The sequence below is a fragment of the Gekko japonicus genome, unplaced genomic scaffold (genome assembly GCF_001447785.1).
Source record: "Gekko japonicus isolate JY-2015 unplaced genomic scaffold, Gekko_japonicus_V1.1 scaffold3217, whole genome shotgun sequence".
Classification (NCBI taxonomy): Eukaryota; Metazoa; Chordata; class Lepidosauria; order Squamata; family Gekkonidae; genus Gekko; species Gekko japonicus.
The window spans coordinates 65,192-80,831 of record NW_015162050.1 but is presented as its reverse complement, the minus strand read 5'-3'; the positions used below and the strand labels follow the sequence as shown (position 1 = coordinate 80,831).

Sequence of the window (15,640 nt, the reverse complement as noted above, 5' to 3'; positions counted from 1 at the left end):
GTGTTCGACTTTCTTTCACAGGACTGTACCCTCATCAAGGCCAATGACACCTCCAAAACCAAATAATAATGCTGCGAATGACCAGCTCAGAACAAGGTAATGTGATCTGATGATTAGTGCTTTATGGAATAATATAAATAGCCCTGGCCCAGCCTGAAGGAAGCTCTGAAAGAGTTCAGTAGGATGATTAGGGGTTGAAGCCAGGCGAGTTTCAATGACGCTAGTGAAGTTTCCCAGAAGCATTTTATTCTCTTGTGATTTGTGGCCTAAAAATCAGGGGCAAGCTATATTGAGTGCATGTCATAAAACCCCAACTTCTGCTATTTTTAGGCAATGCAACTTTGGGAGAGTTTGCCTAGGCCTTCCCCTGTATGTTGCTCTTCCACTGTAACTCCCCCCCCCCAGTGTTTCTCTCACAACAGATTGGAATCCATGTTGTTTGGCTTTCATCTTAAATTAGACCTTCACCTTGACCCCGATCCTACAAAGACTTCCCACTGGAGCATGTTGCAAAAATGGTCGTTAAACACAGGCGGGACATTGTGTTAGTATTAAGTCTCCCCAGGGGTCATTTCCTGCAGGAGCGCACAGGAGCGGAGCTCTGGCAGTAAAGAGCCCAGGGGGCGGACACAAGCAACAAGCCCCACCCCCTGCTCCCAGCAGTCCTCAGTCAGAGCAAGAAGCAGCCAGGTAAGCTGCAGAGCCCCCACCCCCTGGCCCAAAACAGTCCAGTGGCACCTTTAAGACCAAGTTTTATTCAGGTACAAGCTCTCCCTCCTCTGTGAGGACAGATCTGCACTCCCCCCCCCCCAAATAGCTAGCAGTCCAAAACAGTCCAGTGGAGCCTGAGCAGTGGGTGTTGCCTTCTGACACACTTCCGGTGATGTCAGGGGGTGTGACATATGCAAATCAGTTATGCTAATGAGTTATGCTAATGAGCTCCTGCACCTCTTTCTGCAAAATGACCCCTGGGTCTCCCACCTTGTCTTACACATGAGCCATTCTACAGTCTCTAATGTGGAATGCAGCACAGAATATCTGCCATTCCTCCTCGTGGCAAGGGGACCGGAGATGCTCAGGAGGGAGGTGGGGCTTATAAATATTTTTTTAAAATTAATAAGTACGAATGAGAGTTAGGATGAAGGGCCTCCATGTGAGACAGAAAACATCAAGAAGATTTGTACTCTGAATTAGGGCCAATTCACACATCACAAAATTCTTGTATCCCCCACATAGGGGTGCCAGCCTCCAGGTGGGACCTGGGGATCCCCTGGAACGACAGCTGGTCTCCAGACTACAGAGATCAGTTCCCCTGGAGAAAATGGATGCTTTGGAGAGAGTGGACTCTGCAGCATTGTACCCCACTGAGGTCCCTTGTCCTCCCCAGGCTCCACCCCCAAATATCCAGGAGTTCCCCAACCTGGTTCTGGCCACCCTACCCCCCCACCCGCCACTGGTGCCCGGGGGACCTGGCAACCCTACTCCTGCTAGGACTTTTGATCAGATTTGTACTTGAAGTTCTGTGCCCAGAATTTAATTCCCAGATGCAGGCCTGCCTGGTTCTGATCAGGACTGCAGCATATAGAGTGTGTTCCCCTCTGGACCATTTTCCTGGTCTGAAATGGACCTGAAGAGCCTCTATTTACTTCACCTGGGAAATGTACAACAATGTCAGGCCGCATCTATCAATTCAACATGTGGGAGACGTGAGCGCTTGTGAAGTGTCCCTTGTATGGATCCGTTTCCCTGACCAGGATCACCCAGGCTAGCCCGATCTCATCAGGAAGATAAGCAGGGTTGGCCCTGGTTAGTACTTGGACGGGAGACCACCAAGGAATTCCGGGTTTGCTAGGCAGAGGCAGGCAGTGGCAAACCACTCCTTGATGTCTCTTGCCTCAAAAACCCGACGGGATGGCCACAAGTCAGCCGCAACTTGATTGCTCTTTCCACCGCTGTCCAGCGGTTAATTTCTAAAATCACGTTAATTGGCAAAAGGAAATAAGATTTAAGAAGAAGAGGAGATTGGATTTATACCCCACCCTTCACTTGGAGTCTCAGAGCGGCTTACAGACTCCTTTCCCTTCCCCTCCCCACAGCAGACACCCTGTGAGGTGGGTGGGGCTGAGAGAGCTCTGACACAAACTGCTCTTTTTCAAGGACAGCTCTGACAGAGCTTGTGACTGACCCAAGGTCACATCAGCAGGTACAAGTGGAGGAGTGGGGAATCAAACCCGGTTCTCCCAGATTAGAGTCCGCACACTTAACTACTGCACCAAACTGGCTCTCTCATTGTGTTTAGACATCATAAAAGTAACGATTTTTTAAAAAAAATGGCAAAGATTTCTTTTGCCTCGTTTGGGATCGCCCCCTGGAGTGTTTACCTTTTATATTTAAATCTGCTGCTGAGGTAAATTGGGAGGTGAAGCAGCTACGGTTTCTCCTGTTTCTTGACTTTTTTGCCTGCTGGAACAAGTAGGAAATCTGGGCGTGCCGCAAAAAAACCAGCGAACACGGGAGAGTGGATGACGGGGTTCGAGCAGGAACGGGTGGCCTCATTTCCTCATTTCCCTCTGAGCTGCGGCCTGACAACTCTACCCATAGCCACGTAATTTTGGGGAGATGTGGTTCTTCAGCATCTGTGTACATAGTCTGAGGACTGCTCTAATAAATCCCACAGCATGTACTGGTGCACTTAAGAATAATGAAGGCGCATTCCACCCCACCCCCCCTTCCCAATTTCACTCCTTCACAGACTTGGCACTGTGCGATATTATTTTAGGAAGGAAACATGGTGCGGCTGTCACATTCCCCTCGTCAGATCTGGAGATCTTACGGAATAAAAAATTTCAGTGTGCTAACTGGGAAAGCTACCTGCTTACGTACAAAGGCTTCTTTAAACCCCTTTCCTAATCGCCTCCCTCATTCATTGCATATTCACCCCCCCCCCATGGTTCTCATTATCATATCCGGCTCCTCTCCATTTTGGCAACACCATTGGCAAGAGAGAACTATAGTGGCTGCATCTGACTGAGCTACAAGTTGCTATGGTAACCTCGCTATATGCTATTTTCTGTCAGTATCTCAACTATAAGCAGCTTGAAAAAGCTTAATTGGGCAGATTCTTTATCCGGGAATAGTATCCTTGAATTTGGCCGGGGTGGGGGGGGAAGAGAGGCCAAATTTGACACCTGGCTCAGTGGGTTGAGAGAATTCAAAGCCGATGAGTGACCCCAGAATGACAGACCTTTGTAAAAACGAATGTCACAAGACACCTCACTTTTTTAAAAAACAAACAAACCACTACATGTATATTAAGGGGATTATTAAAATATTTTTAATGAAGAGAGGAGGAGGAGGAGGCTGGGAAAGCTACCTGCTTACGTACAAAGGCTTCTTTAAACCCCTTTCCTAATCGCCTCCCTCATTCATTGCATATTCATCCCCCCCCCCATGGTTCTCATTATCATATCCGGCTCCTCTCCATTTTGGCAGCACCATTGGCAAGAGAGAACTATAGTGGCTGCATCTGACTGAGCGACAAGTTGCTATGGTAACCTCGCTATATGCTATTTTCTGTCAGTATCTCAACTATAAGCAGCTTGAAAAAGCTTAATTGGGCAGATTCTTTATCCGGGAATAGTATCCTTGAATTTGGCCGGGGTGGGGGGGGAAGAGAGGCCAAATTTGACACCTGGCTCAGTGGGTTGAGAGAATTCAAAGCCGATGAGTGACCCCAGAATGACAGACCTTTGTAAAAACTAATGTCACAAGACACCTCACTTTTTACAAAAAAAAAACCCCAACCACTACATGTATATTAGGGGGATTATTAAAAATATGTTTTAATGAAGAGAGGAGGAGGAAAGCGCTCTCTGAATTTGCACAAAAGGAGCGTGGATATGTCGTTTTCTGGCACTAGTCCCAACAATTCAATCTGAATTGTTCAAATATCCACGAGGAATCATTTCCACGGCCCAGTCATTTGCTAGGACAGCTGTCGGCCTGATAGACTGTAGCCTTCACCCAAATACTCCATGTTAGCTCTCCGTCCGGCTCTGCCATTAATGTTTCCTGTTCCACCCCAGCCTACCAACCTTTGTTAGTAGAGAATTAACAATATCAGCACTAGAAAAAGTATGGGATAAGGGGGAAATGAAGCAAAGTATGTCCTGAAAATGCAAACTTTGCTGTGCACATTCATGTCCTTAAGACAATGATGCTCTCTAATGAGGAACCAAGAACCTGGTGGGGGAGCACATTTCCTTTCTATAGCACAGTCTTGATGCTCAGATATAGGCCTTTTCCAGATTGCCCTAATGTTCCATTTTCATTCCCCTGTGTCACCAGGTTTTTCTTTCTTGTGTCCAGACAACTTCGTTAATATCCCCATGCTGTCCCAGTTTTTACTTATCCCCCCAACGTTCTTTCCTAAACTAGTGTTTCCCATAATATCCCCCCCATTGTGGAATGAATTCGCAAAATAGCCTCGTGCTCAGAATCTTTCTTTCCGCCTTGTGGATTGCTGCCAAAGCTGCCCAAAAATGGTGGGTTTGGGCAGTGAGCGTTTTTGCATGCCAACGTTTCAGCGTTTCAGTGCTGGAGGGTGCCTGAGTGGAAACAAATGATCAGTCCCATTGGGAGGCCCGACACCAGCAGCCGGTCATTGCCTTCCTCACCATTCTTTCATTCACACTCAAAAGCAAATTCTCGCATGTTGCCGGGTGCCATTTTCAAATACATTTTGCAGTGTTTGTAGCTACCCTAAAAACATGCAATCGAAGCGTTCTGTACTGAGCTCAAATTGTACCTGAGAACTGACCTAGCTTGAACACCTAGACAACTAGGATCCTGAAGGGAACCTATTGAATGGGAGTTATCCTGTAAATAGCCTATCACTGGGAGTGGGTCCTGCTAGAGTGTCTTAGAGTTAGCTGAATTCACTAAATAAATATGAGCTGATCACTAAACGCGTCTAGAACCCAGTATATTTCACAAAGGAAACAAGCTGTTATGAGCCGTGTGCCTGATGCAAGTCAGGTAATGGAATTCCAAATGTTGGGTGGCAGACAATGAGAGAGAATGCTCAAAAGTGGGAAAAGAGGCAACCAATAAGGGGTGAGACACATACACCAGGTACAACTCTCAGGTTTGGTGTCATGGGTGGGGGAATGTACTCGTATACAATGCTCCAAACTGTGGAGTCTTGTGAGCAAAAATTCTACTTTGTGAGCTACTGGCATTAAAGTTGTGGGTGAGCGATTTGGCTGCTGCATAAATAAGGTTACTCTGGAGCCATCCTTCCTGAGCAAAGACAAAAATGCGTGAGCCAGAGGCTAAAAGACTGTGAGCCAGCTCACACTAACTCAGCTTAGAGGGAACACTGCTCTTATTAGGGATCCCAAGTCCCCCCGGGGGGCGGGGAAACCCCCACCCCAGAGGCCCGTTCTCCGGTGCCGCCAGATCGGGCCCCGGGGGGAACCTCTCCCCGACATGCGCGTCACCCGGAAGTGACACAGGCACGCCAGGCACGCTGGGGGTGGGGCCACGGCCATATAAGGGAAAACTATGGTTTTCCCTTGTATGGTCGTGGCCCCGGCCCCAGCGTGCCCGGCGTCATAACGTCACTTCCTGGTGATGTGTGTGTGGCGCGCGCGCTTTGCACGCGCACGCTCCGGGATCCACCACTGGAGCCATCCTTCTTGAGCTAGGACAACAATGTGTGAGCCGGAGGCTAAAAAACTGTGAGCTAGCTCACACTAACTCAGCTTAGAGGGAACACTGGAGACCACCAAGGACGTCCAGGGTCACCATGTAGAGGCAGGCCATGGCAAACCACCTCTGAATGTCTCTTGCCTTGAAACCCCTACGGAGTCGCCGTGAATCGGCTCTGACTTCATGGCACTTTCCACCGTCACCAATGTACACAGATAGATCAAACTCCTGTTGAAACAGAGCAGGGGTCGTTGGAACAGTTGACAACTCTCAACCAGTTTGGTGTCGTGGTTAAGTGTGCGGACTCTAATCTGGGAGAACCGGGTTTGATTTCCCCACTCCTCCATTCGTAGCTGGTGGATGACCTTGGGCAAGCCATAGTTCTGACAAGAGCTGTCCTTGAAAAAAAGCAGTTTCTGTCAGAGCTCTCTCAGCCCCACCTACCTCACAGGGTGTCTGTTGTGGGGAGGGGAAGGGAAAGGCGTTTGTAAGCCGCTCTGAGACACCTTTGGGTAGTGAAGGGCGGGGTATAAATCCAATCTCCTCCTCCTCCTCCTCCTCCTCCTCTTCTTCTGGTGTGAAAAGATGTAAACTATTTGACTATGTGGATGCATTTTGTTTAACTGAGATTCTGGTTCATCATGACCCATGTCATTAATTAACAATTAACTGATATGGAGTATTAGGAATAGCATGGTGCCACGACTCCTTAATTTAACCTCTTTTTAAAGAATTAGAAGGTTAAATCCTTGACATTCTCAGGGTTGCCAGCCCCAGGTTGGAAAATGCCTGGAGATTTTGGGTGTGGAGACTAGGAAGGGTGGGGTTTGGGGACGGGAGGGACTTCAGTTGGGTACAATGCCATAGAGTCCACCTTCCAAAGTGGCCATTTTCTCCAGGTGAACTGATCTCTGTCGCCTGGAGGTCAGTTGGAATCCCAGGAGATCTTCAGCCGCCACCTGGAGGTTGACAACCCTAAACGTTCTTGATATGGCAAGGGCTGGGAGGCAGCTCTGATCTAAACAGGTCCACTAAAAGACTTAGACTCCCATGAGCTCAGACTGATATAAAACCCAAAGTAACATAACTGTTCAGTCTTTCTTTTCTCCATTTATTGTGCCTGTGCCAATGATCACTGGGGGTTAAATTAATTATGTTTGATCTGTATATACCGAAGATACATCCTGGGGCAGCCTTAATTATTCTGATGCCCATTGAGGAAATGCAATTATATATCCAGAAATCTGGAAGCTGTAATTTAAAGCTTCAGAGCTGCTGAAGTTAAAAAGGCATTTAGTGGTACCAGGAGAGTGTGACATTTTAAATACTGACAGTGCTGGATAAGTTGTAGATAAATTACATGGCCAATACTAGCCATTCTTTGGCCTCACTTGGTCGTACATAGCTGTAGGTATGTACCTGCACAGGCAGGCACCCCATGAAACAGTGTAGTCTATTGCAAAGAGCATTTGAAAACCACAGAATATGATGTACGTACCTGTGTTTTGTATCAACATATGGTAAAAACAGCTTCTTGCTAAAAAAATTAGAAAGTGAGTGCTGCTTATTATTACCTAAGTAGCAGTTCGAAAGCAAGAAATTGCAAGTAGATAAATAGGTACCACTTCAGTGGGAAGGTAACAGTGTTCCGTGCGCCTTGGTGTTTAGTCATGCCAGCCACATGACCACAGAAATGTCTTCGGACAGCGCTGGCTCTTCGGCTTTGAAATGGAGATGAGCACCGCAACCCTAGAGTCGGATTCGACTGGCTTTCGAGCAAGGGAACCTTTACCTTTTTATAGGTCTTATTAGCTACTTTGATATCTGTCTTTCATGCAAGTATCACTAACATCTATGAAGACAAAGCCTTAAAGACTGCAGACATATTTTGGTCCTGCAGATGAATCATTCCCATCCTGCAGGTTATGTTCCAAAACAAGGGAAGCGAAGCTTACATTTATCCAACATGACACGGAAAGAAAACTTTCAAACAGCTTCTTTCCTTCTTGCCATTTACAGTTGCCAGCTGGTTCAAATTGCAGCCAAATATTCTAGTGTTATCTCTTTTCTTCTATGCAGATAATCTCCCTGTGTATATTTCTGAGAGCTCTTCAGGAATACACAGGCCTGCACATTCGCTGTAAAAGTCAATAGCAAGTTTAGGAGACCATGTTTATACTGAAAGCGCAGCCGAGCAAGTTGGCATCGCTCTCCCAGTCATTCTTTGCTCATCCACTTCTTTTCAAAACCTCCTGAAAGACAGCTTCTTTTCCACCATTTAATTCCCCAAATTACTGTACTCAGCAGTTCAGAATATTTTTGGCAGATTGCAAAAAAAAAATGCTTTAATGACTGGCAGCAGAACTGTTTAGCTTCTAATTCATGGTCTGGGCCTCAAGTGAGGTGAATTTAAATCGACTTGGCACTCCCTGGCCAATGCCTTGGTGGAGAATGAAGCCGTGTCCTAAATCAGAACAAATGCGGCTCCTGTCTGAGCTTCGTTTACTGGCTAGCTTACAAATCACCCATCTGAGTGCTGACCCGAGCAGAAATTGCCCAGGCCTAGCCGATCGAAACTAGGCAATCCTGACATCCGTTGATGACACGATCTTAGAATGCGGTCCTTTTAAAACCAAGGTTCTGCTCCAGGTTTCCATGAAGGCATACTGGTCTTTTCACTGCTAATCCTCCACAAGAAAAAGAGATACTGCTCTCTCTCTTTTTTTGGCTCATGTTAATTCATGTATGCAAATTTTCTGTTGCCTAGCATTTAGTAGACTAACAAACGCTAACCAAAAAAACCCACACAACCCTGTATGGTTCAACGGAATGCATGCATGGAACTGTTTGCGCCGTTGAAGAAAACTGGAAAGTCTGGTATGCATGAGAACATCGGTGCACACACCCATACACACGAGGAGTTTCAGGGTGATGCTGTATATTCATTGGGGCTCTAGATCTGTTGATCGGCATCACAACGTATTGAGTAAAGGCAGGAAATAATGTACAATTAGTATTTTTATTCATACAGTGCCGTGAACATACGTGGCACTTAAGAGTTTCATTAGTGAAAAAGCCAAGTCCCTGCCCTCAAGGAGCTTATAATTTAAATTTGCTTGTGCGGGAGAGAGAGGGAGAAAAGGATGAATATGTGAGCAAATGCAAGCACACTTTCTTAAGCTGGATTCTGATTTGAGTGAGCCAAAAGCTTCATGGGAATGAATGGATTGATGGTTGTAGAACCTTGCTTTTAGATTGGACATGAGACAAGCTAAGGGAGGATTAGACAGAGTATGATAAAATACTGTGGAGACAAGGATTTTGTTGTTCTCTATTGTAAAACGAAGTCGGGGGTTATCCACAGAAATTAACTCTTGTTCAGGAGAGTTTGTGCATCCGCCCAATACATAATTAACATGGAACTCCATGCCACAATATGTGTTGAAGGCTACTGACCTAGACGGCTTTTACAAAGGATTAAATCAAGTTACAAAGGAAAAGTATATCGATGATGATTCACTGTGATACCTATATGAAGCCTCCATGTTTAAAGGCAGTATCATCAGCATAATCGTCAGTTTGATAGTCAAGTGAATGTGGCCTGTTATGTTAAGCGGTAAAACTGAGTCACCCAAAAGCAAGACAGGATTTTTGTGTACTTGGGGGACTCCCTGGGTATGCAAAAAACCCCAAAAGTTCTACATATATCAAAAGAAAAAGACCCTCCTTCCTGCCTCAAAAAAACTAGCCCTATGGAATGGAATATAATCTAGGAGGCAGAAAATATTGAGAGCAGCTGAGAATCAGTTAAAAGGAAAAAGGAAAGCCAGAAAACATGGTTGCACTTACCTGTAACTGATGTTCATTGAGTGTCTTCTGTGCAGGCACACATAGGCCTGCCTTTAGGCAGTCCCATGAGGGACTGCACAGAAGACAGGAAAATGAACTGCTGTGCAGGCCAGCCATTCATGGAACTGCGTTCTTTTTTCATGGGATTTCACATGGGAGGGACGCACAATCTAGTTTTTGTACTGAACAGTTTGGTGTGTTTGTGTGTATTAAGGGCCGTCAAGATACTGCCAACTCATGGCAACCCTATGAATGAATGTTATCCCAAATTTCCTATTGTTAACAGCCTTGCTCGGGTCTTGAAAACTGAGGGTGGTGGCTTTCTTGATGGAGTCCGTCCATCGCATGATGGGTCTTCCTCTTTTCTCGTTGCCTACAACTTTTCCTAGCAGAGCACTTGATGGGCAATTTTATTTCATCTTTCCTGCAATCCCCCCCCCCTCTCTCTCACATACATTTTGATGAAGATATTCTAAAGAACAACTGTGTTCTCCAAAATTTAAGGTCCCGCAAGCAGTCAGTGTGCTAATTTGCACATGTTCTCTCTGAGCAGAGGGCAGAACGTTCAAAAGGACAGTTGGGAGTGACGGTTGGCCTGTCTTTTTCCCTGAGTCATTTTACCTGAAGGGGTTTTATCTGAGGAGCACTGAAGTCTGAGGGAACGCACTCACACTCAGTTTGGGTGACATGGGTGAGAAAGATTTTGTATGTGAATTAAGAGAAGAGATGTCACATCGGAAGAACGGGAACAACACCAGTTTCGAAAGAATCAGAAAAAAAAAACTGTGTTGCCTGAATCTTTAAAATATAGGTGGTTATTAACCAACTTAGGCCAAGGCTTGAAATAATATACATACGATCCCTGTATTCCTTATTCATCTATGGAGATTACACCTTTATCCTACTCATGGGTTTCCTAAAGGCAGCTGGCTGGCTACTGTGTGAACAGAATGCTAGACTAGATGGGCCTTTGGTCTGACTGACACAAGTTCTCCTCCTCAGTGTTCACGTGGAAAGTTGGGTGCTTGCTTGTACCCGTCTGTTCTTAGTATGTTCTTGTGGTTTAGACTGAGGAAATCCTGTTCTGATCATTGGGCCATTTTGTTGGATGTTTGTGTATTTATTTTATCATATTTCTTAAAGACTGGAGGAAACCATAAAGACCCCCCTCCTTAAGTTATTACATGGTAATAATTAATTCAAATAGTTTTGTTTGATAATGTGCATATTCTCCTGTGAATGGGCAATGTGTGTTTTTATTTTGCTTTTGTCTAAAGATAATTTTAAAAAACCATGTCAGGCTAGGAGAATTATGTCATATAATTAATCTTATGCTATAACTTATTATATAACATTTGTGCTACACATAATTAAAGGATCCCGGAGTTTGGGAATTTCCCTATTTTTAGCTGTAGACGAAGTATAACTGCCAAGATAATTCTCTCTAGATTACCCAGAAGATTGTTATAGTTTGGGTCTGTCTGTTGCTCTAATCTAGTTAGGAACAGCTATTTCTATGAGATGAAACTGTTTTATCTGTTTTGCAGGCAAATATGTCCAGCGAAACCCAATGAATCAGATGCTGGCAGAAACACTACTACGGAGAAGACTGGGAGGTAGGACCAATAGGATTGAATATTATGTTACAGAAATTAAATAAAATTTACCTGAATTGTTTAGAGCTCCAAGTATCATCTGCATACTGAAGAAGTAAAAATATGAACCAAGTTCTAAGTATCTCTAATAGTTGTTCTGAAGTAGCTGTTCTGTGTGTGGGGGGGTAAGAGTTCACTGGGGTGGGGCTGATTGCTGGGTCCCCAAACCCTGGGACCACATTCAACAGCAGTAATTGATGGTAATACTGTCTTCCTACTTTTGCTATGCTAATTCATCCATCCATCCATCCATCCATCCATCCATCCATCCATCCATCTATCCATCTATCCATCTATCCATCTATCCATCTATCCATCTATCCATCTATCCATCTATCCATCTATCCATCTATCCATCTATCTATCTGATTTATATCCTGCCCTCCCCGCTCATGGCGGCTTTAACTATGCTAATTTAACTATGCTAAATTCCTTCTGTCATTCGTGCTAAATGAATACAACTGTATTTCCTACTTCTTGGCTGTTAGCAAACCATAGTTTGCAGTATTGTCCAACCTGGCACACTGTAGTTTGTTGTTTCCCTCCAAAACCAGAATTTCAAGCCAACATCAAACCATAGTTCACAGTTTTGGTTTGGAGGAGGAATGCAAATCACCATTTGCTGACCTGGGTAAGACAAAATGGCAAACAGTTGCTTGCAAATCACTGGGAGGTCCTCCCATAACCCCAAGCCAAGTCCTGGCATTATGTCTGAGCCATCTTACAGTGTTCAGTGTGAGACGAAACTGACGAGCATTTTCTTGGGTGTTTAAAAAAACAAAACCAGTCTCATCCAGCTGTTCAAATGATTTGAAAATCCAGAAACTTCAGTCACAAAGATTCTATGTGACTTGTTTGCTTTCGGCGTCGAATTAATAATTTAAGTAACTTGCAGTTGCTATTTTTCTGTGCTCCACTGATGATGCTTTGTCTCCAAAGAAGCCAAGACCTGGACGATCTCATCCAAGTCAAACCTGCAGGTGATAAGAATGAAAAAGAGTAAGTCTCAGAAGGCTCTTTCTCATCATTTGCTTCCAACTGGTGCATGACCATGGGAGTCTAGAGAGAGGGCAAAGACTTGGACTTCTAGAATGAGTTCATTTCCAGTGTAATCTCTTGAGATGAAAACACAGGATGTCATGAGCAGCATCAGATGAGGGAACCCTGGGCTTGTTCAGAGGGTAGCTGTTCTCCCTCCTGCCCTCCCTTCCTGGAGCCCATGGCACAGTAAGATAAAGACCAAGTGTTGGGTTTACAGGCTTCCTCCCCTACCAAACTACCACATGTGGGATTTTAGGTTAGTTTTTAATTTGCCCATCTAGCCAATCGGGTGAACTCAAAACTTGGTTTTATGTGGATTGTTATTGTTAAGTCTGGCGCTTAACAATAAGTCAGAGAGTGATTTCAGCAAAACTCAGGTTTATTCAGCTCGATAATCGACTTCTCCAACACGGTACAACTCCTCATAGCCCGAACAGCTTGTCCATTTCAGCTGCTCGGTATTTAAACATTCCGGGCTAATGTAGCCACACCTACTATACATATTTCAACCTATCAGGTTGATCGCATAACAAACCAATCATAAGCTTTCCCGCTTACATACAGTTCAAATGTGATTGGCCGCAAAGTCTTCGGCGCGAATCCCTGCCGAAGCCTGAAGCTTAACATAGCTTCTCTATGGGGATGATTCACATTCATCCTAGCATATTCAGGGCAGCATCTGAATACACTACAGTTATATTTAGTTTTTAATTTGCCCATCTAGCCAATCAGGTGAAGTCAAAACCTGGTTTTATGTGGATTGTTATATGCATTTGTAGTTTTATTCTTTCAGGGCAGCATCTGAATACACTACAGTTATATGCATTTGTAGTTTTATTCTCCCACCCGTCCCTTTTAAAAGGCTGTTAATTTTATGGAACAGTACATTCTTAGGAATGGGATTTTTTTTTCCCCATGGAAAAATAAAGCACTGGCATTCCCACCCCCACACCCGTATTCCTGGTTCTGGGATGCCCTACATTAATTTAAACATCTCTCTATGTCTAAGTCTGTGATCCAGATCATTCTTTCAAGCCGGGATTTGGTTGTGGAGCAGTCCCGTCATATGTGAGGCAAAGTGCCCTGATTCAAGGGTTAACATGAATATTAGCAGGCCTGCTCTGGCTTCCAGTTGTCCATAACTGGGCCTCCCTGCTGACACCATCCTTATCTCTTTCAAGGCCAGATTCAAGAATGTGGCAATTGGCTAATCGTGAGAACCTGTGGTCAGTTCTGTAATTAGATGGGAGGGGGGAAGCAGGAGCGGATGTCATAATCTTCTGGAGGGTTCCACCCACTGAGCGCCTTGATTGGGCTTGGGAAACCACCTGGTGCCAGATGGCCAAAGACTATAGTTAAGCCATAGGCAAGAGAAAAGCCATGCTAACTTTGTGATTCGACTGGGCAGTGGCTCTAATTATGTCATGCTTCATCACAATGGATTGCTACATAGAGAACACTTAAGCCTCTAGCTTGGACTCTTATATTCTAGGAAGGTGTGCCATCTAATACCAGGTCCTAAAGTATTAGGTCGAAAGTTAGCCTTTGTTGTTTTCTTGCTATTAGATTGTAGAGACTGTGTTGCCTAGTGATTCCTTATTTCTTAAAGTATTTAAGAAACTTTTATATAGTTTACAAAGGTCTAGTTTCTTGTGTGTGCACGGGTCTGAGTACAGCTCACCTGCCCAAGGGGCAGTGACTCAGGGGAACCCTGGCTCGGGTCCTTGACATAGATATTTGCACTGCAGAAGTAAACTGACAAGGCGAGTTGTAGGTTCATCTCTGTAATTATGTTTTTAACTCCTTAAATCATTGTGTAATCATGTATAACTACTGTTGTAACCCTCCATGAGCCCTGCTATGAAGAGGGCGGGTGGGCTAGAAATTCAATAGTAAATGAATGAATGAATGAATGTATAAAATAAGTTGGACAGAGAAAATTTTGATCTTACAACTGCTCCTGTCCCCTTTGCTCCACTATCTTACAAATTGCCCTAGTACTAGGAAAATGTAGTTGCTCCCATGGCCATTATTATGCTAGGAACACGAAACATCTTTCCCTCCTCCTTTATCTAATAAACAAGGTCAGGTGTATTGCATGTAATTCTTTTCCCTTCTTATTCTTTGAAGAAACCTAGACGATCTGATCAAAGTGAAGCCTGCATCGAATGGACATAACAAGGGGTAAGTCTTGCTGCTGAGGAGCATATCTGTGGTACAAACATAATCTGATTTTGAAACCACCTTCCCTTTAGTTCATAATCCATTTTTATATAACCATTCTCAAGTCAGGGAACTCAGAATCCAATTTAAACATCAATAAAACTATCTGAAAGGGATGTCCATTATATGTCTCGTACTGTTCCTATTGGGCTGTTGCATATTTTGTGATCACCCTTGAGTTGCAGCAAGGAAGTTAGAGTCCGGTGGCACCTTTAAGACCAACAAAGTTTTATTCAAGGTGTGAGCTTTCATGGGCACCCACGCCTCACCAGATGATGAAATGGAATGACAGATCATAGTTGTATATATAGGAGTGGTTTGTTAAATTAGCATGCAAAGTAGTGAGGACACTTCTTTAACAGATCAAAAGAATGACAAGCTTCGTTCTGTTTCGGTTCAACTGGGGGGGGGGGACACATAGGGAATAAATATGTTAGAACCAGGGGTCATTTCGTAGAAAAAGAGCTAGGGGAACTCATTAGCATAACTCATTAGCATATGCCACACACCCTGACATCAGGGACCCGGCAGTGGACCTGCAAGGCCGGCGGGAGTGCGAGGAAGCCCCGTGAAGGCCCTCCCTGGCCCCAGGCAGGCAGGAGTGGGGAGAGGCGGGCAGGAAACAATTTACCCTCCCTCTCCTCCTGCCTCCTCCTGGCTGAATGAGGGCTGGAAGCGGGGCGGCTGGAAGCAGGGGGCGGGGCTTCATCGTGTGCCCCACACCTCACCCGGGGGACCTGCGATCCCCCGCGTCCCCCCCCCCGAAATGACCTCTGGTTAGAACTATGATAAGTAATTCCATTTCACCTTCTGACGAAGTAATAAAAGGTAATAAATATGTTAGAACTATGATATGTAATTCCATTTCACCATCTGACAAAGTAATAAAAGGTAATAAATATGTTAGAACTATGATCTGTAATTCCATTTCACCATCTCACACCCTGAATAAAACTTTGTTGGTCTTAAAGGTGCCGCTGGACTCTAACTTTGTTCTGTTGCTTCAGACCAACAAGGCTGCCCACCTTGATCTCTCAGCAAGGAAGGCAGACTATAAATAAAGTAGATGAAGAAATAATGTAAGAAAAGAACAAATACAGGAGCCAATCTCCAGATTGCCACCTAGCAATTGTTGGAACTTTCTGCCACCCTCCAGATTG

General features: G+C 44.7%; 1 protein-coding gene across 1 annotated transcript in view; it reads left to right on the top strand.

Annotated features, from left to right (window-relative positions):
- The window catches only part of LOC107105604 (sciellin-like), a 90,321-nt gene that overhangs the window by 61,212 nt on the left and 13,469 nt on the right, over positions 1-15,640 (top strand). The window contains exons 11-14 of the mRNA XM_015405599.1: positions 22-96; positions 11,109-11,177; positions 12,156-12,215; positions 14,388-14,441. Coding sequence (XP_015261085.1) covers positions 22-96; positions 11,109-11,177; positions 12,156-12,215; positions 14,388-14,441 — 258 coding nt within the window. The remainder of the gene's footprint in view (positions 1-21; positions 97-11,108; positions 11,178-12,155; positions 12,216-14,387; positions 14,442-15,640) is intronic.